Source organism: Ananas comosus, linkage group 9 (genome assembly GCF_001540865.1).
Source record: "Ananas comosus cultivar F153 linkage group 9, ASM154086v1, whole genome shotgun sequence".
In the NCBI taxonomy this organism is placed as follows: Eukaryota; Viridiplantae; Streptophyta; class Magnoliopsida; order Poales; family Bromeliaceae; genus Ananas; species Ananas comosus.
This window is the reverse complement of record NC_033629.1, coordinates 3,207,740-3,230,383: the sequence shown is the minus strand read 5'-3', so window position 1 is coordinate 3,230,383 and position 22,644 is coordinate 3,207,740. Positions and strand designations below refer to the sequence as shown.

General features: G+C 38.0%; 2 protein-coding genes across 11 annotated transcripts in view; one reads left to right on the top strand and one right to left on the bottom strand.

The window, feature by feature from the left end:
- The window catches only part of LOC109715152 (chromatin remodeling protein EBS-like), a 71,980-nt gene extending 55,770 nt beyond the window's left edge, over positions 1-16,210 (bottom strand). The window contains exons 1-6 of one of the 4 annotated variants that reach the window (XM_020240003.1): positions 16,053-16,210; positions 15,299-15,644; positions 11,814-11,882; positions 11,009-11,144; positions 10,453-10,485; positions 9,718-9,992 (exon numbers count right to left, since the gene is read on the bottom strand). In XM_020240003.1, the coding sequence (XP_020095592.1) occupies positions 9,966-9,992; positions 10,453-10,485; positions 11,009-11,144; positions 11,814-11,882; positions 15,299-15,644; positions 16,053-16,125 (684 nt within the window). In that variant the 5' untranslated portion in view covers positions 16,126-16,210 and the 3' untranslated portion in view covers positions 9,718-9,965. Of the gene's footprint in view, positions 1-9,717; positions 9,993-10,452; positions 10,486-11,008; positions 11,145-11,813; positions 11,883-15,298; positions 15,645-16,052 lie in introns of those variants that run through there. The other 3 variants (XM_020240004.1, XM_020240009.1, XM_020240010.1) reach the window with 3 other exon arrangements.
- LOC109715153 (protein RTE1-HOMOLOG-like) lies at positions 17,654-22,223 on the top strand. Of its 7 annotated transcripts, none has more exons than XM_020240013.1 (5): positions 17,674-17,764; positions 17,985-18,095; positions 18,890-19,034; positions 20,683-20,965; positions 21,639-22,223. In XM_020240013.1, the coding sequence occupies exons 3-5, from the start codon at positions 19,018-19,020 to the stop codon at positions 22,017-22,019; spliced, it is 681 nt and encodes a 226-aa protein (XP_020095602.1). In that variant the 5' UTR covers positions 17,674-17,764; positions 17,985-18,095; positions 18,890-19,017; the 3' UTR covers positions 22,020-22,223. The 7 variants fall into 7 exon arrangements, with proteins under 7 accessions (XP_020095605.1, XP_020095602.1, XP_020095601.1 ...); XM_020240012.1 differs by lacking the exon at positions 17,674-17,764 and adding an exon at positions 17,791-17,932 and having other exon boundaries at positions 18,017-18,095; XM_020240016.1 differs by lacking the exon at positions 17,985-18,095 and having other exon boundaries at positions 17,654-17,764.

Below are 22,644 nucleotides of genomic sequence, written 5' to 3'. Positions count from 1 at the left end.
TTCCTGCTGACCCAGATTGTCCACCAACAGGCCGCTAGTTCTAAAATCCAATTCTTCGTCGCTTGTGGGTCCTTCCTACGCACCCACCTATCCCAAACCGAATGGACGTCAACTCCCAAATCCCCCGACTGTACGCCCTCGACGGCCATCACTAAAATGAATCTACTGAAGACATAATTAGTGAACAAGTGATCAACGGTTTTCTCTTCAACCCCACATAGCACACAAGCTGTGTCTCCGATCCACCCTCTTTTTAGGAGATTGTCTGCCATGAGCAGCCTCTTTTTGAGAACAAGCCAGCAGAGAACCCTTACTTTGAGAGGTATACGAAGTCCCCATAGTTTATTTGCACGTGCATCCCTCGTACCCCCATCGGTCAAAATCGAGTAAGCCGACTTAACTGAGAAGCGCCGCACAGAGTCCCAGCGCCAAGTAATCCTATCAGGACTCTGATCAACTTTGAAAGCTGAGACCCGATCCTTAAATTCCGCATAGTTAGTACACAAACCCTCCATACTAACAACTTCGTCCCTCAAAATCTTGCTCTAGACCCAACCGTCACTCCCCCAACACTCCTTGACCTTAGCCATCTTATATACCGTCGTGTCATACGCCTCCGAGTAGGCCAGTTTTAAAGAATTCTCACCACACCATTGATCCGACCAAAAATCAATAGAGCACCCATTCCCCAGTTTATATCTTATTCCCTATTTGAAAATTTCGGAAAGGCTTAGGATACCTTTCTACCGTTGTGAAAGTGGTCGAAAGTATCTCCTTTCCTTCAAAGGTTTTCTTCTGCGATAATATAGGGCATGAATGATTTTGTTCCACTGTAGCTGAGACTCTGTGTAAAACTTCCACCACCATTTGGTAAGTAAAGTTTGATTCAAAACCGCTAAATCCAATATGCCAAGCCCTCCTTCTTTCTTACTTTTACAAATATTTTTCCAGGCGATTAAACAACCCTTACCAGGGGAGAACCTTCCTCCTTTCCAAAAGAAGTCTCTCCGAAGTACCTCCATACGCTTGATCACCCATTTGGGTGCCTTGAACGTCGACAAAAAGTAAATTGGTAGATTGGTTAAAACCGCGTTCACCATGATGAGCCTACCCCCTCTAGAAAGCAGCTTAGCCTGCCATCCTTCAATTCTACTTTGGATTTTATGGATAACCCTCATCCAGTCCACCTTAGATGGTACTCTGATGGATAGAGGCAGGCCAAGATATTTGGTAGGTAGGCAGCCGACATTACACTCGAGTAACTCTGCTAGTCTACCCGATTTTCCGTCGTTGTGTCCAATATAATACAGCTCCGACTTCTCCTTGTTAACTTTCATGCCGGACGCCCATTCAAAGAGCTGCCATAAGAACTTTAGATTTCTAATATATCTTTTTCTAGACTCACAAAAAAAGAACGTGTCATCCGCAAACTAAATAATAGTCACTTTGCTCGTGTCAGAAGGGCCAAGACCTTTGATAAGGTTGTTAGAGATTGCCTCGTTTGCCATCCTGGCCAAGCACTCCGCTACTAGTAAGAAAATGAAGGGAGAGAGCAGATCCCCTTGCCTAACTCCTTTCTTTGTTTGATCCAATTGGTGGCCTCTCCATTGACCAACACTGCCACTTTGGCAGAGCACACACATAGCTTGATCCATCCACACAACTTTTCGTTGAAACCCCACCGATCTAAGATATGAAACAGGAAAGGCCAACTGATCCTATCATATGCCTTTTCAAAATCCACCTTCACACCAACCCCCTTTATCGCCTTCTTATGTCCCCATCCAAGTAGTTCAGAGACTGTTACGAATGCATCGGAGATGTTCCTCCCCTTTAAAAAAGCCGACTGCTGCAGGGAAATCAGTTCGTTCATAATTTCTTCCAGACGATTGGCCAAGACCTTCGAAAGGATTTTCTGTATGCCATTCAGTAAGTTTATTGGACGAATCTCCCGCTGCACCCCTTTTTTCTTCGGTATGAGACATATGAAAGAATAATCAATAGGGTCAGTGGACAGCTTCCCCTCATACATCTCTTGAAAAATTTTCAAGATATCCCCCTTTAGGGTATCCTAAAAGATTTGATAGAATTTTAGTGGAAAGTCGTCCGGCCCCGGCGCCTTGTCACTTCCTAGTTGGAAAACCGCTTGCTTAATTTCATCTATACTGAAGGGTCCCGAAAGTCTAGCTATATTAAAATCAGACACCCGATTCGAGGTGAAGAGACCACTCCACTCCGGATTGTAGAGCTCCTTGAATTTGTGAAAAAATACTTCTTTTTTTCCACCTCAGTCTGCCACACAACTCCGTCGTCATTAATCGTACCAATTATGTTAGCTCTTTTTCTCCCGTTCGCTATGGCATGACAAAATTTTGTATTGCTGTCACCCCCTTGTAGCCAATGTTGCTTAGCACGGGCTTTCCACATCGACGTTTCGTCAATTAGAACCCTCCGTAATTTTTCTTTTAGCTCCTCCCTTTTTAAGTCCTGTGCGAGTTTGAGTTGTTCTTCGGCTTTATCGATCTCCTGTATTTCACCCATAAGTTTGAGCCGTAGACCACGAATATTGTAGAAATCATTCGTACACCACTCTTGGATCCTCTTCCTGCAGTGCCTCAACTTCGTCGTGAAGGTTAAAACCGCCGACCTCTTCTTAGTACCCTCCCCCCACCAACCTGGTAGTTTGGAGACAAAATCCTCATGATTCAACCAGGCTTCATCAAAATGAAAAAGTTTCTTCCTCTTCAACCTGTCATATCTCTTGGCAGTTAATAGGATGGGACAGTGATCCGAAGTTACTCTAGAAAAAGCATCAACCTTGGACAGCGGGAATTCCGAGTCCCATTCCGTCGAGACTAAAAAGCGGTCTAATCTAGCTAAAGTCGTGCACCTTTGCATATTAGACCACGTAAAAGATTGGTTAACCATAGGTAGATCAATTAGCGCTAGTCCCTTAATAAGTTCGTTGAATAAAAAAAGTTGCTTTAGAACTCCAAGCCTTTCCCCTCCGGTCCTCCTGACTTCTAGTGCTATTAAAATCTCCACAGACAATCTATTTATCCTTGCAACACTCTTTCAACTATGCCAATTCCGCATAGAACTCCTCTTTACCTTCCCATGTCGACGGGCCATACACATTTGTAACATAAAACAGTGTCCCACACGTGATGTGAGTCAACGATACTGAAACGGAAAACCTTCTCACAAGCACTTCGTGGCAGATGAAAATTCGGGAACTCCAGCAAGTAATTAGGCCCCCGGATGCACCATAGGATTCAACAAAAATACATTTGTCGAGAAAAGAACCACCAAAACTACGCAAAAAGGATCCAGATACATGACTAACCTTGGACTCTTGGAGACACAACACCAAGTTACTAAGCTTAGAGACAACAGCCCTAACGGCATTACGTTTAGACGAATCATTAAGACCTCTCACATTCCAGCTACAGACACGAAACATTAAGAATAAATAAAGACACCCAAAGCCAAAAAAAACTCCCAAAAAGAGTGTCTACAGTCCCGAGACCCATTGCTCCTACGCACAGAGATTCGCAAACTCTGCGAAATTTTTAGCCTCCGCAACTCCCAATTTTACACCGAAGGACCGGCTCTTTTTGCGGATTTTCCTATCAATATGAACGATCTTGCAGCCACTGTTGCCTTCGCGCAATCTAACCTTCCTTGAGATCGCTTTGTCGATCATTGAGGTCTTGTCCGCACTGGCAAGACGCTCGCTGGATCGGGGGAGAAGGTGACGGCGGCCCCGCCTGGTGGTGTAGGGGAGTAAGTCGCCCAATGGGGATCCCATCTTCAACAGATCTCCTATTGAGTATGCTGTGTGTCCTAGCAGTCGTTGCCGCCACCATGATCCAGTCCCCCCTCCATGTCGTAGTTCAGCGTAGGCCCACTTGCAACTATAACTTCCATAGTAGGCCCGCAAACAAAATGGTTGACTCCATCATCACGATCTTTGTCTCCTGTAAACGTCGTAATGACAGGAAGCTGCTCTGGTATGGCCCCAGAGAGTCCCTGAGTCCAAACACGAGGCCCAAAGATAGTCAGGTGAAGGCCCAACCGGCGACCCCCGGCCCCTAGTACCTATGGCGAAATGCTCGGGTTCGGATAGGGTGTCTGGGTCCAACACTCAATCCCCATCTTGGGCCGATCCATTCATTCGGGTGTGGCATCATTTATGCAATTAATCATAGGCTTCCAAAGAAGCGACCCACAAAAGTCGCTGAAATGCGCCGGCCCACCAGTCCCACATTTGGACCGAACCAACCCCTGCCCCTGGCTCGATGAAACTGACATCAACTGTGACCTGTTGCTCATAAGAGCTTTCATCGATTTGAGAACAGCAGTTTGACCCATCACAATAAATTCCTTGGGCCCCACAACCGCCAAGTTAACGATGTCCTTCTCCCGAGATGAGCCCTTCCTATAATTTTCCTTCCTCATGTAAGCCTCAGAAGTCCCGCCTCTCCCTGCCAGCCCTGCTTCGATCAAACCCTTACTCTCGATCCCCGCGCCAATTCTGCCCATTGCCACCATGTCCTACGACCGTACGTCGCTCATACTCTCGCCGCCGCCGCAAACTAGTGAGCCGCCATGGAAGATCTCTGTGCCGGCGTGCCCCGCGACCCCCTGTGAGTCGCCGACGACGGCTCTACTTCCTCCAGTTCCCCAGCCTCATCTTCCATCTCCTCGTCCGCTTGATCATAAGCATCATTGACTAGGTGACGTGGTCGCCGCTGACCCACCGATGCCGCAACGTCGTCGTTTTCGTTCCACGGAGGTGCTGGAGGTGCCACATCTCCAGCCCGCTCCATCATTTCCCATCTCTCCAGGTGAACCATGATCGAGAAGAGCTCATCCCCGAGAACGACCGACAAATTCTGGGGGATAGAGCTGAGCGAGTCGAGTGCGATTTGGCACCGAAAGACTCAAAAATCCGTCATCGCCTTGGTCACCTCATCTGCCTTGATGAACCGCCCAAAACCACTGACTAACGCCACCATTCGAGCCACAGTCCAAATCTCAAATAGGAGATTTATAAGACAGATCCATGCTCTGAACAGGACAAGATAGGGGCGAGCATTACGGTAGCGGCCCCGGGGAAAGCACCTTAGCCAAAAACCATTGAGAGAGAGTACTTCCCTCCTGGTCAATACCGTTGCTGAAACCCATTCCGGCAGGAAGATGGCAAAGTCCCTATCCCTACAGCGCACGACCGCAAAATCATCATAATACCCCCCGAAACGGCCAGCCAGGGCGCTCTTGATGACAGAGATGGGGTCCAGTCCGATATCAGCAGGCTGAATTACATCCGCGAGAATGGCGTTACATTGCATTTCAACCCGCCGTAGATACTCCTCAGTGTACGGGACGTAAACCTTCGATAGTGGGGTTCGCCCCCTCTGGTATACCGCCCTATTCATATCGGTGACTCTTCTTACCGATTTTCCTCCATAGTTGTATGATTGGTGCCCGGTTTTCCAGCACCTACGACACCGAATTGGATCGCGGCACACCGCAACTCTGTGATCACTGGCAAGGCACCGGAAGCACCTCTTCACTCGGCTACAAAAGGGAGGGCCCTTACGACTGTGTGTGAAGGGTAGAAGAGGAGGAGAATGGTGTTTGAACACAGGTGGGTGAGGTCTCGGCCTTCTCATCAACGCCTCTTTATAGAACCCTCTGTCAAGGTTAGGGCACTTAATGCCACCACCTTCCCCCCAGCTCAATCTCCCGTTCCTAGATCCTCTAGTCGATCTCCAAAGCAAACCAAAATGTTGCCCGTCATTAAGAACAATCTTTTTCTCTCGGAAGGAGTTCTTGCTGGATTCAGCTAAAGTCACTTGGTCATCATCATTGCATCTGAGGACCTTGATTAATTCTCCACCTACCTCGTCCGCCCAAGCAAGTCTCTTCAATGTCTTCTTCTTCTTCCCTACCCCATCTTTCTCCCTGGTCAATGCACTCCCTCTTAACTTTCCCTGGCGACCCTCTCCACCTCCCCCTCTGCTAGTTTCTCCTCCCCTCATTAGTTATCTACGACGTTGTAGATAGGAAGGGGGAGAGAGAGAAAAAGAGAGACCGAGGAATTGCTCATTGGAAAGTGGCTTTCGCTGCTCGAAAAAGCACTGCGTCGCGAAGCGGTGCTTCTCCCGATACCACTTGTTGGAAGCGTGATTTTCTCTGATACCAATTATTAGAACTGGTATTTATGTTGTTACCGATTATATAATCCAAGATATAAAATATAACAAAATAATATAGAGAAGAGATATTGGATACCAATTATTAGAACTGGTATTTTGTTGTTACCGATTATATAATCCAAGATATAAAATAGAACAAAATAATATAGAAAAGAGATATTGGAGGAGGAAGAAGATAACTAAACTAATAAATAATTAATTACATTTTGGGTAACACCCATGCAGCCATGTCTACTGTGGCTTATTCATCTAATTAACCCATGTCTAACTATATATAGTCATCAAATCATAACAGATGATAAATCTAATTTTACTTTGGATAATTACATATCTTAATCATAATTAAATAAAAAAATTTAAATTTAACTCTAATTATATTTTAATTGAGTTTGGATTATTATTTCAACAGGAAAAAAAAGGAAAAAAAAAAATGAAAGGTGTTATGTGGTTTTTGTTGCCACACCTGGACGGGCGCCTTAGAACCTATGAACGCATGCTTCTCCAAACATGTCACAATTATATACAATATTTAGGTATTTGTTTAATTTAACGTGCTCTTTGTTTAATTTAATGTGCGCTTAATTATCAACGGAACTGTGTTTCATGTCCCCCAAACCTAATAGTACTAAAAAAACTGTGTTTTACATTCCAAACATATCCTGTCTTAAATCGTGTTTCATGCCACAACGTGTTTAGAGAATAGATCCTTCAACAACCAAAACCGTCGAGACTCAAAATTAGAAATAAATGTTAATTTCATCTAACAACTCCAATTATTAATCAAATGACATAATTCTCTTCATTCCAAACCGTGTTTCACGTTCCTAATCATGTTTCACATTCCAAGTTATTTAAAAAATAGATACTTTGAACACAAAAGATCTCAAACCCAATATTAAAAATAAAGGATAATTGCCTATATACCTCTCAAAACTTCGAAAATATCTCATTTACCCCTATTTTTTTTTTTCTTTCTAATATATCTTTCATATGTTCTTCTGTTATTCCAAAATACCCCTACAGTTACCATCCGTTAAGTTAACTTGGGTTAAACGTGAGTTAAATATCTACCATAGTTTTAAAAAAAATTAAAATATCAATTTTGCCCTTAACTTAAGGGTAAATAAGAAATGTTGGTGACGATAGAGAGATATATTTAAAAAGACCAAAAATCAAAATACTTTTTATGCCCCTGACTTAATGGCAAATAAGAAAATTCGGTAATGGTGGAAGGGTATAGAATATGTGCTTCAGTCATTTTCACTCCTACTCTCATGCTATCAATCCTATAATATAAATAATAGGATAGAAACTTCTTACAGAAGGGTAAAATGTTTAATTAATTAGGACATATATGGATTTTTAAAGGAGTATTGTGGTATTTTAAAATTTTAAAATTATCCTTAAGTTATGTACATAGAACGTCTAATTAATTTTTTTAAAATTTTAAAATAATATATATTTAATAAGTGTTATGTACATAACTAATTAGGTATATATAATAATATGTACCATATATTTACTCATAGATATGTATAATTAATTAATTATATATAATAATACTATTTAATATATTGTAATATGAAACTAAATATTTTGTTAATATATATNAATCCTAGTTGATTCATATTTCCAGCTAAGTTTATTTTCAAATAAAATAAACGAAGCGGGTAGCGTGCAACCTATCTCTCAATACATTTATGAGCCAGCCCTATATATATATATATATATATATATTATTTTGATAATTAATATATCGAGATTTTGGGTCAGGTTTAGGTCGGACTTGAACATGCCTAAATAGGTCCAAAATTTTTTCAAGCCTAAATTTTTAAGCGCCGCCTGAACCCAAAGTTATATTTTTAATACCCAAAGCCGAGCCCAAATATGGCCCATAGGGTTGGGCCTTGTTTAGGCCCGGGCCCAGTTCCATCCCTATCCAAATCAAATGAAAAACTAATTCTAATTAGAATATATGAGACTTTCACACGCTATTAATGATAACTGGGCTTAAACATTTTGGACTAGTGGTTCAGGTCCAACAAGTTATTATTGCTAGCGGGTTGAGTCATTACACTTGGTACCAGAGCCAAATACCAGCCGGGAGTATGAAAGCTAAGTGCTATGCGGGACAAAGTGCTACACCAACGGATTTAGTAATCGCTTGGTAGTGTCTATTATTTGGGTTTGGATCTGACGAGAACGTCATGATCTAAACAGCAGAATTGTAATTAAAATATATGAGGCCTCACACGTTAGTAATAATAACTGGGCTTAAATATTTTGCGATGGTTTGGGTCTAACGAGTTATTATTACTAGCCAGTCGGATCGTTATATATATATATATATATATATATATATATATATATATTATAATGGGTCTTTTTTTGCAAATAGCCCCCTTACAATTTTTTTTTTAAATTACCCTGTCAAAAATTTATTTGCAAAAATGGCCCTGCCCCGCCACGCAAGCGTCACGTCAGCGCAATGCGGGCGAGCTGGGCCAGATGGTTAAGTTGAACACGGTGAACCATTCACCGGTTTCAATACAAAGTTTTTATTGCACCGGTGAATGATTCACCGTATTCAATACAAATAAGTTAAGATCGAAATATTTGTATTGGACAGGTGAACCATTCACCGTGTCCAATACAAATAATTGGACACGTGAATGATTCACCGTGTCTAATACAAATACCTCCAACTTACTCATTGTTGGTATTTTGTATTAACACGGTGGACTATTCACCGTGTCCAATACAAAAATTTTGTATTAACACGGTGAATGGTTCACCGTGTTCAACTTAAACATCTGGGCCCGCTCTGCCGCGTGCGCGCTTACGTGGCGCTGACGTGGAAGGACAGGGTCATTTTTGTAAATAATTTTGGACGGACTATTTTGCAAATAAAATTTGTCAGAAAGCTATTTGCAAAAAAAGCTCAATATATATATATATATATATATATATATATATATAATATATATATATATATAATATATATAATATATATATTTTTTTTTTCTCCTTTCGCCACTTCATTGTTTTTCTTTATCTTAATCATCCGTGTAGCTTTCCCGGTTGCTCAGTGTTTCAAAGTCGACCTCTTTGCATAAAAAAAATTCATTGATTTTGTATTTTTACAAAACCTAACCGTCATTATTGATTTTGCAGATTCAACATAAATTTTAATAAACTAAACAAAATATCCTTATTTTTCCACTGCCGCTCACGGTTCGTCTCCCTCCTCGCCCTTTCTTTGATTCTCCATGCATATTAGTTTTTTAAAACAGAGAGAGTACATCAAAAAATGCTGCAACTCCATTAAAAAAAAAAAGAAAAAAAAAAAAAAAACACCTTTCTTATCCCCAATAAGAAACGAGGTACTAGTCAAACGTGCTCAAAATGCAAACGAACCCACACATCCCAAACTCTAATGATTTATTAAGAAACGATAGGAAGAAAATGAAATACTTCTCAAACCCAAGATGAGTTACTGCAGTGAGTATTATTAGCTAGTGTCATTAAACAAGCAACCGCAAGCAGTCCGCAGCATACGCATAAAATGATAGGACATAACCAGCAGTATATACATGTATATTTGGTGCACCCTTCCCCATCTACTACTCTGATATACATTAAGAACTCAGTGTACTTAAGTACCCTATGTTATGTACACAGCGTCGAAGAACTACATAACTCTATACATCACGACGGCGCAAGATGAATACGCTAGAAATGTCACCTTCTCCGTCGCTTCGAGTCAACCTGCACATCGTAATCGGTTAGTAATGCAAAAATGAAACAACATGTCGAGATATTAGGAGAAAAAAAAAAGGAAGCCATCGAAAGGGATTCCTCGGATTTGGCTCCATAGCATAAATTGGTTGAGGACACCTCGCTCCCGATGACGAGGGGAAAGAAAAGGGAGAAGAAAAAAAAAAAAAAAAGAATCTTCCTTGATATTTCCCACAAGTCCCTTCGAACTCATGTTACTAACAAACAAACGATAAACATAGACAAAGGCTAAACATAGAAGCGCACTGTTGACATAAATATTTATTGTCTACAGTCATTCAAAACATCTACTCCTGTCATATACCTAAACTCGAAAAGCTGATCATATTTCTTCATTAGAAGTTATTATGCATGCTTATTTTTATTGCCAGTTCATCTTGATAATAATCATCACTGAGCAATTTTTCCTGAAATTTAGTATTAAACTCACTTCTCTGTCACCTGGCAACATGAACTCCCACCGCTAATCAAAGATAAAGAAACAACAAAGTAAATTAATAGTGTTATTAGCATGCAACATAAATGCAGAAAAAGACATCTAGGGTAATTTCCATACAGGTCCCTAAACTAATAAAAAGTCCCTCAGTTTTGCATTGTTCTTTCATGAAAGTCCCGACCGAGAACTTTTTGAGTGTAAATGTACTTGATAACATCATGATCTTTTAACCCTTTTGTACAGTCTTACTTCTTAAATTTGATAAGCATCCAAAGCTTCTGTGTAGAGTGTTATACAAGAAAAGGATTTAATAAAAGGTGAATGTGATGTTCACAACAATAAATTTACGAAATTGGGGACAAAACTTAAAATCGCTGACGGAATATTTTCTAAATTCCTCTGAAAGATGGTAAGCAATGATTTGTAGAAAAGAAAAGTTAAAAGTTAAAAGTTAAAACTCAGGGACTTACATAAAAAGAGAAAAAGATGGGGACCTTTTAAAATTATTTGAAAGCTTAGAGACTTGTTTGGAAATTGCCAATACAACTACCTTTTGCTCTGTCTGTCTCGTAGCACTATGCGACTTTTCAGACTTCTTCCCATTTTCAGGGGAACAACTTTCACAGAAGAAGTGCTCGAGTTTCTTCGCTTCTTCAATTTTCATTCCTACACAAGAAGGATGATACCTGAAACAGGAGGCCACAACAATGTTTTTAAACTTCAACATAATGGAGTACAGCAACCATTCAAAAATAGAAATATAAAGATCTACATTACATATACATGGTCAATCAATATGTCCTTCAAAACTTGAGAGGCCACAGGAATAATCTTTTAACAAGAGATCAAACTATAAGACCAGGCTATCTGCTGTTTTTTTTCCGGCAGCTTTTGAGCTACTTGCATCTTCAAGAAACCTGTAACTGCTCTAGTCCTGGAATTAGCGAAACATGTTTCCATTCTCTACAAAGTTTGAGAAAAATTTACAATTTAGTCACCAGGGCTTTCTTTTCTTGCAGGGTTCAAGATAAGAGGGTATGGGGTTGTTTTCCATAGGAAGGATGAATGTTCGAAATAATTAAAACCCATAACTAAAACCAACAAATTTGTGCCCAACCATACAGTTTTCAACACAACAAAATGTCACAATATCAATCAAACAATTCAAATCCAAGAATGAACATTTCTTCTAGAGGCTAGAGCTAAAACATAATAGTAAAATGTTCACAAATGCAGATAAGATTAAACTCAAAATCTTTGATGTAATATCTTGAACCTAGCGTATTGCCATCCCCTACAAAGTAAAATACATGGATAAAGAACTAGAAGTTGAACAGAAAGTAGATGCAACTCACCAGTCAGAGCACTCCTCACACTGGATCATAAGGTCGTCCGGGTTGTAAGGCATCTCACACTTGCAAAACCTGCCACATTTTTATTGGAAGAATAATCATACTCCCTAACGTCCAGAAAAAAAAATGTTGTACCTAATCAACCTATACAAAATTGGCACAAGATTTTTTAAGTCATCAGTAATTTGGTAATGGGATAAAAGGACAGGAGTCACAAGGGAACTAAAAGGAACACTCAACCCAGTAACCAAAAGCACTTTTCAGTAATAGTAATAATATGTGTAATCATCTTATTTAAAAAGGACAATTACACTTTGCCTCTTCTCAATACTACAGGAAGATCTTCCATTTGGGTAAAAAATAATAGAATCATAAAATTTTTCTCAAGTTCTGAAACTCGCATGAAGAAAACTGATTTTCGCCCCTAGCCACTAGTCAAATAGATAGGACCTTAATAAACAGAACAAAAACGAAGAAAGTTCAAAATCTAAGTCATGTGAAGGGCAAGAAACGCTGCATGATGATTTCCATTTAGGCATCATGATCCTCTTTCCTTTCATGTAACTCACAGGCAAAACTTCAGTGAGAATACTATCATTAGATTGGAATGATTGCAATAACAAAACAAATCCTTAACAAGCATCATCACATGTTGGATATGCTTCTTGAATTAACACAACAACTTCAGAAACTTGTACCTAACCGACAAGTAATATAAAATACCGCTGAGATTGTTGTGGAGCTCCGAGGAAAGAGCTCACTACATGTTAGATTTAAGTTTCATAGAGAATGGCAATCTAATCTTGGCTGGATGGAGCAGCATCTGGAACTGAACATAGATAAATTGGTGGTTTTAAGGGGTTCGCGACCCTAACGACATGGCACAGAGGCAAGCCGTACTATGTGCGGTGGCCAAAATTATCAATTTTGGTGGTTCCGCAGTGCAACAAAGTAAAAAAATTTGAGAGACCACCGCTGCATTTCAAGTGGTCTGACCAAACAGCCTTCTACAGTGAAAATCGTAGATTATACGCACCACCACTGGACCAAACAGGGCCTTAGAAGTAATTGGACTTCAATAGAAGAGGAGCTCAACTAATGACGGTCTTGAGTTGAAGTAATACGACTGCGCCTTAATTAATCATGCCATTAAGTGACTTGTAATGTGAATACCAACAAGATCTATGTAGCATATGTCTTGACAAATCAGTTTTTGTTATTTGCATTTAGGAAGAACATCAAGTTGGCCAGAGGTTATCTTTAGCTTATTCAACTCCTCCAGCTGCACTACAAATCCTTCTCATTATTTTTCAATTTGGTCTTTTCCTTTCACCATACTTCATTTCTCCTTTCCCCTCTAACATTTTCACCAGCTTACCTTCTTTATCTCAGGCTTCCTATCACATGATTGCAATTTTAATTACTCATGTCTTAACCTGCTTTCTCCACTCTTTAAATTCTACTTGTTGCAGGATACCAGAATATTGTTCCCTGGGGATAAGATCAGATGCTAGCACAGCACACAAGTCCAAAATTAAAAAACTATGAGCGTAAAAGTAACCTTGAATTTCAGATTAGATGCAAAGGTCACCAAAGAGGTAATATAGATAAACACTCAACGTATTCTTTGATTCAATTTTGTATGCGCATAGCCGATATATCATATATAAATATGATTCTCCCACTCATATTTCTCTCAAGTTCTTTGTTAGCGTCCTTAGCAAATGAAGAACTACAATCCCCACAATAACTCGTCAATGTAAGATGTTTTACCTTCAGATATTTTTCACTGTTAAACAATAAATTTTCCTTTAAAAAAATGAAACATCTTACCCGAAAAAAAGAAAAGATATTCACTACTTAGCATTCTAACACTTCTATGCAATTATGGATGTTCTTAATATCAAATATAAGTTATATGCATGTATGAAAGATTATGCCTATGCTGAAGAGAGGCACAATACCAATAATCACGGCCTAACAATTATGCCTGAAATGCAAACACTATAGAAAGTAGCATACTATTTGAAAGATAAGACGACAGAAGAGCTTTTATTTGGTTTAATTCATGAGCCCAAGCTACAGGACCTTTTAAACTTTATATCTAAGACAACACTTAAATAGGAGAAAATTTCAATTACACGTTATTTAGTGCCTCTTCAGCTCCAATTCTGAAACTGCTTCTCTCCTCACATAGAAGTCAGACTTTTGGCTCTCCCTCCCTCCCTCTCTCTTATGATGAAATGACATAGGATGATTCCTATATGATTATATAAAAAAGAGAGAAGTGGCACGGAGAAAGATGCCACTCAACACAAACTGTCAACTTCCTGACCTCTATTGGAAGACACAATATTAAGACCCCATGAAGATTAGCAAATGTATAAATTTTTAACCTATGGTTACAGAAGAAAGGCACAAATGAGCTTCTAGAATGAGCTACTAGACACAAGCTCCAATATAAAGACTTCTCCTTCTAGCTAGGGGAAATATGTTAAGAGGATATAGTGAAAAATCTGTTAGACCTTGTTCAAACAGCTATATCCAAACACTGAAAAGCAAGTTTATAGAAGCTTCAGTTCAGAAACTGGCCTCTCTTTTCCTAACAAGTAGGAAGGATGAAGTAAATGCCTTCTTAACAAGTTCCAGCATTCCTAAACTCAACAACTGCTAATCAGCCTCAAATTTCAAACATCTTTAAATAGCAAACAATAAAGAGAGAACAAGTTGAAATTTAAACCTATATGATATAACTCAGCACAGAGTGTCATTTCTTATGGCCAATCCTTAGGATCATCCACATTTTGACACACAAAAAGTAATCTTGCTCTTCAAATGCAACCAAATTAGATGATCAAAGGAAAATGCAAGCCACAACAGACATGAAGATGCAAAAGACTAACGAAAACTTTTAACAAAAATTAGTAGAAATGAAAGAATTAAGAGCTGTACAGAGAGAGCTGCACTATGTAATTCTTTTTGGATGAACAAAGATAAATGTCACCACTAAGTTAGCTAAAAAATATTAATGGACACATTCTGAAGTATTTTTCGAATGTGATAGAGAGGAAGAAAGCAAGAGCGCTCTTTTATCATATGACTAAAGAAAGGAGAAGTAGCCAACAACTATGTCGATCATGGACCATAATAAGAAAATCTTCTCAAGCAATGTCTATTTTCCCAAACCTCTTAATTATAGACAAATAACTATATACAAATGTCAATCTAAATTAATACTTCCAATCAGCTCCAAAGTTCCACCAAATCAACTTCAATTAATGTTTCATAGTCTATTACCAAGTTGACAACAATAGCTTCATCATGAAGTAGTTCAGCAAGAGTAATTACAAGTTCCCAGATTGTGTAGCAGTGTATCATCTTTAATCCAGCTTAAGTAGAGATGCATGCAATTAGACCAACACTCAAAACCAATTCCAATCCAGTTTAATATCAAATTATGAAAGAATAGGAATGATTGGTTCTCTTACACAGCGATCCTGTCGGGCACGAAGCTCCCAGTGGCTGACTTGTACTCGAAACGGCAGAAGAAGTCCTCATTGCCGACGGCATCGAGCTTGGTGTACTTCTTGAAGCTGTGGACAAAGCACTTGCCCTCGATGGTGTCGGCACTCTGGATATCATAGTGATCCGACAAGAACACTTCCTTCGCCCCATGAAACTGACGGCGCCCGCCAATCGACTCCTCCGGCCGGTAGTACCACCGCACCCTCACCTTCACATTCGATCCTCGGCCCCCCGCCTCGATGCTCTCCACCCTCGCGACATACGGTGGCTTCGACGAGTCCGGGGGACGCATAAGCACACAGTCCCCAGCTGCGATCAGGACCATAACACCACAATCTCAAAATCAGCGGAAATTATACTATAAGAACCAATGATGCCACCAAAATTCAGCCGCTTTTGAGATCTAATTGAATCAAATTCGACGTAAAATTCAGGTTTTGTTTTGTTGCATCGGTCGAGAAAGCAAAATTTCAAGAACATAGCACCATGATCTCAAATTTAGATGAAAATAACCAGCAAAAGACAGCAAAAGAGGTATTGATTCAACACCGCAACTAAAATTCTATCTTTTTGTTACTGATTGCACGGCAAATTCGAACACGAATGGCCAAAAATCGACAAAAAAACTTATCAAAATTAGGATTTTTATTCAGAAAAATTAGAAAAAAAAAAGGAGAAAATTATTAGGTTTTCGGATTAACAGGGGCGTGAGCTTACGCTTGACAACTTTGTTGGATCCTTTGATGGTGTAGGAATCGAGAATTCGCTTCGTGGGGCGCGGCTTCGCCATTAGAGAGAGAAGAGACAAGGTAGGGGAGTAGAATTGGGGAGGACGAAGGACAATGGGAAAAGATAAATAATTTAAAAAACAAATTAAAAAAGAAAAAGAGTAAAGTAAACGGGTGAATGGTGTCTGCGGATAATCCGCATAACGAGTTTGTGCGGGGAGGTGTCTCCGCCGTCTATTCGGAAAGATGCGGAGCATCTGGTCCGTCCATCAAGGAGGCCAGAATCGTCGGACAATTCTCGAAGGGGCAAAATGCATATAGACCCTTCAATTTTTTGGAAAAGCTTGATTTGGCCCTACTTGTTTTAGCAAATTTTTACCTTACTACTGTATAATTTAGACAATTCTATTTTGCTACCTTTTTTTTTATTTTGGGTTATCGTAAGAATTTGATGTCCACTAGAATAATAAGTGATTAATTTTTAAGCCACATGATAATAAAATATTATATTTTATAAACTACAAGATGGCAAATTATAGTATTTAGTAATCTATATTTTTATATAGCTAAACGTATTATATTTATATCTTATGGTTTATAAATTTTAATGCTTTACTTATTTATTTGATCGTAGATAGAAAAAAAAATAAAATAATAGTATAACAAAATGAAATATTTTAAATCACATAGCAACTGAAAACGTATTAAATCACAAGAGAGTTATTTGAAGTATTTTGTAGTTTTGTTTTGTATGAACCTAATCGGAAACTTTGGATCATTTGAAAATAAATGTCTCCGTATGAAACTTTATTAAAGTCTTGAATTGGTAATACATATTTCTAAATTATTTTTTATTAGATTTTTTAAAAAAATAATAATAGCTAATTATAAACTCCCTCGTTCTATAATGTCAGTGTAAGTGTCAATATTTTTTCATAAAATTTTTTTTTATTAAATAAGAACTCTAATACCAGCTTACTCAAAAGAAAAAGAAAGGAAGAAATAACAATAAAAAAAGAGACGAAAAATGGAGGAGAAAAGTGAACACGGAAGAAAAAGAGGAGAGTATTTTCATTAGTTTACTAAAATTTAGGCATAAACTGTAAAATTTAAAAAAAAAAGATTAATTTCATACATATTCCTGTAAATATAGTGATTGACAAATATATCCCTACAAAGTTAAACTTTCATATATTGTCCCTGTAAAGTTTTAATATTTTTAAATATGTCCCTCTGATTTGTTACCGTTAGAAAATCGTTTATATTATCAATTTTACCATCACAAATATGTCCCTTCAAAAGTTATAACAGTATAATATAAGAAAGGTAAAAATGTCAGAACTGACAAAAGTTAAATATTTAACCTATGCTTAACTAAATTTTTCTAACGGATTCTAACGATAGGGATATATTTAAAAATGTTAGGACTTTTGCAGAGATAATACAAGAAAGTTGAAACTTTGTAGGAATATATTTATCATTTACTATATTTGCAGGAAGCTATATAAAATTAACCCTTAAAAAAAATAGTCAATTTTTACAAAAACGCAAAACCTGTGGATTTTTTATGCAAATTGCCACAAAATTATGCGCGGTGCGTAATTTCTTCTCTCAGTAGTTTCCTTCTCCCCTCGGAGCCTCATCTCTTCTCTTCTCTTCACGCTCTCTCCGTTCGACTCCAAACCCTCTTCTTGCGCTCAGGTGAGGCAATTATTTGCTTGATTTTGATTCGGTAGTTGCATTTACTCTTCTTAGATTAGATATAGATTCGTGTAAGATCAAGATCCATCGATGCGCCAATTTGAGTTTTGCAGTTTTGGTCAAACTACTCCCGGTGGTGAAATTTCATGCCATTCTTGTTATTGAGAGGTTGGATTTCGGCATTTCCAACTCTGAGAGTGTTTTGTTTTGGTCCTGACAGTCATCTGCTGTTGCTTGGATTCTTGGAAATAGATAATCAAGTCTGCTGGCTGGCATGTGTGATCTCAATTGAGAGAGAGATATAGACAGAAGGGGGATTATCTTTACAAATGTATAAAACTTACCTCAACTGTCTCCTCTTTTGATCTAACTGCCTAACCTTTAAAGATTTTGATTTTACTATCTAATCTTTTAGTTTATTTGATTTGAGCCGGTTAGTTAGTGAATCTTTAATTTCAAATTTTGAATGCGCAGTTTATCTTTACGGATTTTGGTTGCATATTTTATGCAATTCATATGATTATAAATTCATTAAAATAAACAATTAGCTTAAATTTTTGTAGTTGTAGAGCCATCAAATTGCTTAAATCAAACAACTTGAAAGATTGGATACTGAAATCAAGTTTGAAAGGTTAGGTAGTTGAATCAAAATGGACTAAAGTTCAGGTAAGTTTTATACATTTTACCCTATTTTATATAGAACTATATATAGGGCTATATAGACCTATCTTATTATATTTCTAGAAGTAAACGGCGTTTGCTTCCATGCCGTTTGCGCCAGTGGAGCATCTGAATAAACAATTAGCACTGTAAAACATCATCTGGGATATTTGAACTTTCTAGATTTTAAATTTCGTAATTTTTCGTCATCATTTATCTGACATTAAATGTCTAATATAAGATTAATTTGAAACCACTTGATCAGTACAAAAATGAAATCGTAAAATTGTGAAATTTGATTTCTGGAAATTTCAAATAATATAGATCATGTTTAATGGTGTCGATTGTCAATTAGGATGCCGCTTCGCCAGAAATGACTTCTTCTACTCCTATTTTCCTACTCACCTCCTCTTCCCCTTCTTTTCTTCTTATCTTTCTCACTACTGTTAATTGCTCGTATCGCAGTCTAGCAAAGAGATCACTCTTTTTGTGAAAGTGAGGAAGCAGATAAGGATTTGGATAGCACGAGGGATAATGAGATTGAGGGATGCCCCAGTGGCAATCGGCTGAGCAATGATGTCTTAAAGATTCTCATGATTTCTATAACAAGGTAGTGTTGGTGATTTTCTCCTATAAAGTGAGGTGCAGATCCCCGAAGGAAAATAAGATGACCTTCTAATCATTGTTATTATCATTTCTTGTTAAAATGATTCCTATGGTGATTGGACGCCTGCAATATTGCTGTTCGATATGATTTTTTTTTTTTTCTTGAATAACAGTTATTGATATCTACATGCAATTTGTAGCCTGAGTCCCCGACAATATATTCGTTGCTTAGACAATTTAGCTTGATCCATGGGCAAGATTTGAATGTGGATTTTCGTCTTATTTCACCATGGAAAGAAGGTTTTTGGTTAGCGAATTTAACAATTTTTATAGTTTTAGTTGAGTTTAAGCAGTTTCAACCGAATGCTGAATTGATGATCACTAACAATATTGGAAGCAGGACATATAGAAAAAGGACCAGTAGAGCAGTTATAAGAGTCACTTTGAAGTACTTTGCATTTTTGGGTCCCAGTTGATAGTTTGCATTGTATTGTTATTTTGTTTTCCTTCTTTCTTTTCCTTTTTTTTTTTTGTGGAATACGATCACGGAATGGTTGTCTTTTATAGATCATCTCTGGAGACAATTTCACTAGTTTCTGGGAATCAACAGATCATCCATGTGCTAGACTTTAGCTTTTCCTGTCATCCACCCATGAGACTGGTTTTACCACTGTCATCTGATTACAACCATGTATTCATGGCAACCAAAGTATCGACTTCTAGTTAAGTACAGGCATTGTAGCTTTTTGTTTTATAGTGAAGATTGAGGTTCCAGTACATAGGTTTATGTAGTTATGTGTGTTTCATTATATAGTTGTCTAATATGAATTTACAGTTCAATTTAAAAATAGAATTTTGGTCCACAAAAAACCACCTTCTGCACCATCGGATAACTGTGGAAGAAATTAATAGGTTCTTCCCCTCTTTTTCTGTCTCAAGAAAAGAGAGAGTAATGTAAGAAACTATCGTAGAAAAAATTGAAATGATACTCTATACTACATATGGTTATACCGGTAGTTAAATGGTTTCTCCACCTGATGATACACCTTCAGCTCCTTAATTCTTTTTATTGTTTGTTGGATCTTGTTTATGTTGAAATATGATAAAGTACTAAACCGACATTCTCTGATGAATGTATACATGATTCTGGATTTCAATCACCTATAACATATAAATGAAGTTCTTGAAGTTTTCCCTCCATTTCAAGTTCATCTTCATAGTTTCAATTATAGAATATGGTCCTAGAATTTGTTCTGCATAACAATTAAGTCCTGCTAGTGCACAATCTGGAAAAGACCATAAGTAAGCACCACTATTGGACTTTGCTTAAGAAGAATAGAAACATTGAAAACTTATTTGAAGTTCAGGTCAAATTTGAAGAACTAAACTGTTGAAGTTGAATCTGATAATGAAACTGAAAAATCAGAGTCAAACTTCAAAATTAGTTTTACAATTTAAATTGTGTGGACAAACTTGAAATTCATACCAAACTTCGGGGACGATATTGTTCCAAATGCTCTCATTTCTTATAGCGTGGAGCTGTATTTAGCTTCTTTAATTCACTTTTCAATCCGCATTCCTGTTTTTCTCGGATTATTTTCTATTAGCTGTCACATTTGCCTTATGCTGATGTAATAGACATTGAAATGCAGGTCTTCTCTTTTCTTCAGACTTCAGAGTGAGTCTTTGATAGCAAAAATGATGCTGACTCAAAATGCTGAGCTTGGGCCAATTGATCCAAGGAGAGCTCGGTTTCCCTGCTGCATAGTGTGGACACCTTTGCCTCTCATTTCTTGGTTAATACCTTTTATTGGCCACATAGGGATATGCAGAGAGGATGGAGTGATTTTGGACTTTGCCGGGCCCAACTTTGTGTCAGTTGACAATTTTGCTTTTGGAGCAGTTGCTCGTTACATTCAAATAAATGGAGAAGAGGTTTAGTCATATCTCCACCAACCTTCTTTCATATTTGCTATTGCTATAGTTAAGATTATTCTAAGAATATAAGATACAAAGGGGTATATACTTTTCAAGTTGTTCCGTAGTATTCTAGTAGTATGTTTAGCCACCGGCAATAGTAGACTTTTGATTCATTGTATAACTTACCTTTATATGAACTGGTATGTCCTTGCTAGGACTGATTCTAAAATTTTGAAATTTTTTGTGACTTGACTTTTAGGGTAATACTTTTACCAAGAGATTTTTGAAGAGGGGTACTATTGACAAAGTATAAGGTTACATAATGTTGAATATAAACAAAACACCATTATATAACAGCTGAAAATTTTAAAGAACTTGGTTGTTGCACATGTTGCTAGAGCAGGCCTAAAAATAATCTATCCGTTTGACTAATAGTTCACTATTTGGGCCTATCAAAAGTCTCGAGTCCATGCGTGATAAGCATTGAATATATAAAGTGTTGAACACCGTTCTCTAGCAAATTAAGCTTTTAGGTTTGTGGATTGTTCCACAATTGGTAATAAATCAGGTATTCGACAGGCATAAATGAAAATTCATTTGTTTCAGATGTGTTTAATATGTAATTTTTTTTCCTGGTGTATATGTATCCAAAAGTCTGTTTAAAGAATTTATTCTCTGCAACTTGCAGTGCTATAAGCTGATTGAGCCTGAAAGCGACATAGTGTGGGACGACGCTCTTAAGAAAAGCACACAGGAGTTTCAGCACAGGTCCTACAACCTCTTCACATGCAACTGTCACTCGTTCGTCGCGAATAACCTGAACAGATTGTTCTATGGTGGCCACGACAAGTGGAACGTCGTGAACTTGGCTGCTGTGATGTTCTTGCGCGGTACCTGGGTGGGAAAAGCATCGATGGTGAAATCATTTTTACCTTTCGTTATCGTGCTATGCATCGGGCTTTTTCTTGGTGGCATGAAGTTTTTAGTATTTGTGCTCGCTTTCGCGCTTGCCCTAGTTGGTTGGTTCTTTATTGGCACCTACTGCTTTAAGAACCTTATCCAGTTGTGACTTTTGTTATTGTTGCCATGAATTGTAGATAATACACACTGTAGTGTTATTTAACCAAGATCTTGGGATGTGATAGAACAATGAGTTATCATGCATGCCCAAGCTTGTTGCTTTTGATCTTGTAATTTTAGATGGAATATGGTATGTGTTGAACTGTACCAAAACCCAAGATTATTCATTTCCAGAGCGATTATTCTCTTAAAACTGCCTCCTCTAGTCTTATGCCCTAAAAGTATCTTTTTCGTAGCTTTTGAGTCCGCAGAAAGCAAAAGCTTTAAATTGAAGCTTATGTTATGCTCTTTTAGGGTGCACAAATTCATTTATGCTTTTCACTACAGCAAAATTTTTCAGATGTTTTTTTTTGCCAATTATGTATAATTGCATGAAAACCTTACCTATTTGCGCATATGTTCCTGTGTGGAGTATTTGTGCAAAAACTATTTTCTAAACTGCTATTGCAAATATACATAAACTCAGGATGAAGCTTGCTTTTGATAGTGGAAAATTCATTTTAGATTTCCACCATAGTAGAACTCTAGAATTCTCAAACTATGTAGGCATCAATCTGTTTAGATCTTGCTCCAACTTGTTTGGAAGTATTTGGATAATTTCAAATACCCCTGCG

What these genes read in the sequence shown, in the direction of transcription:
- LOC109715153 (XM_020240016.1), top strand. An exon ending in TTCAAATAAATGGAGAAGAG is followed by an intron (nt 20,966 to 21,638) that starts GTTTAGTCATAT and finishes TGCAACTTGCAG; the next exon opens with TGCTATAAGCTGATTGAGCC.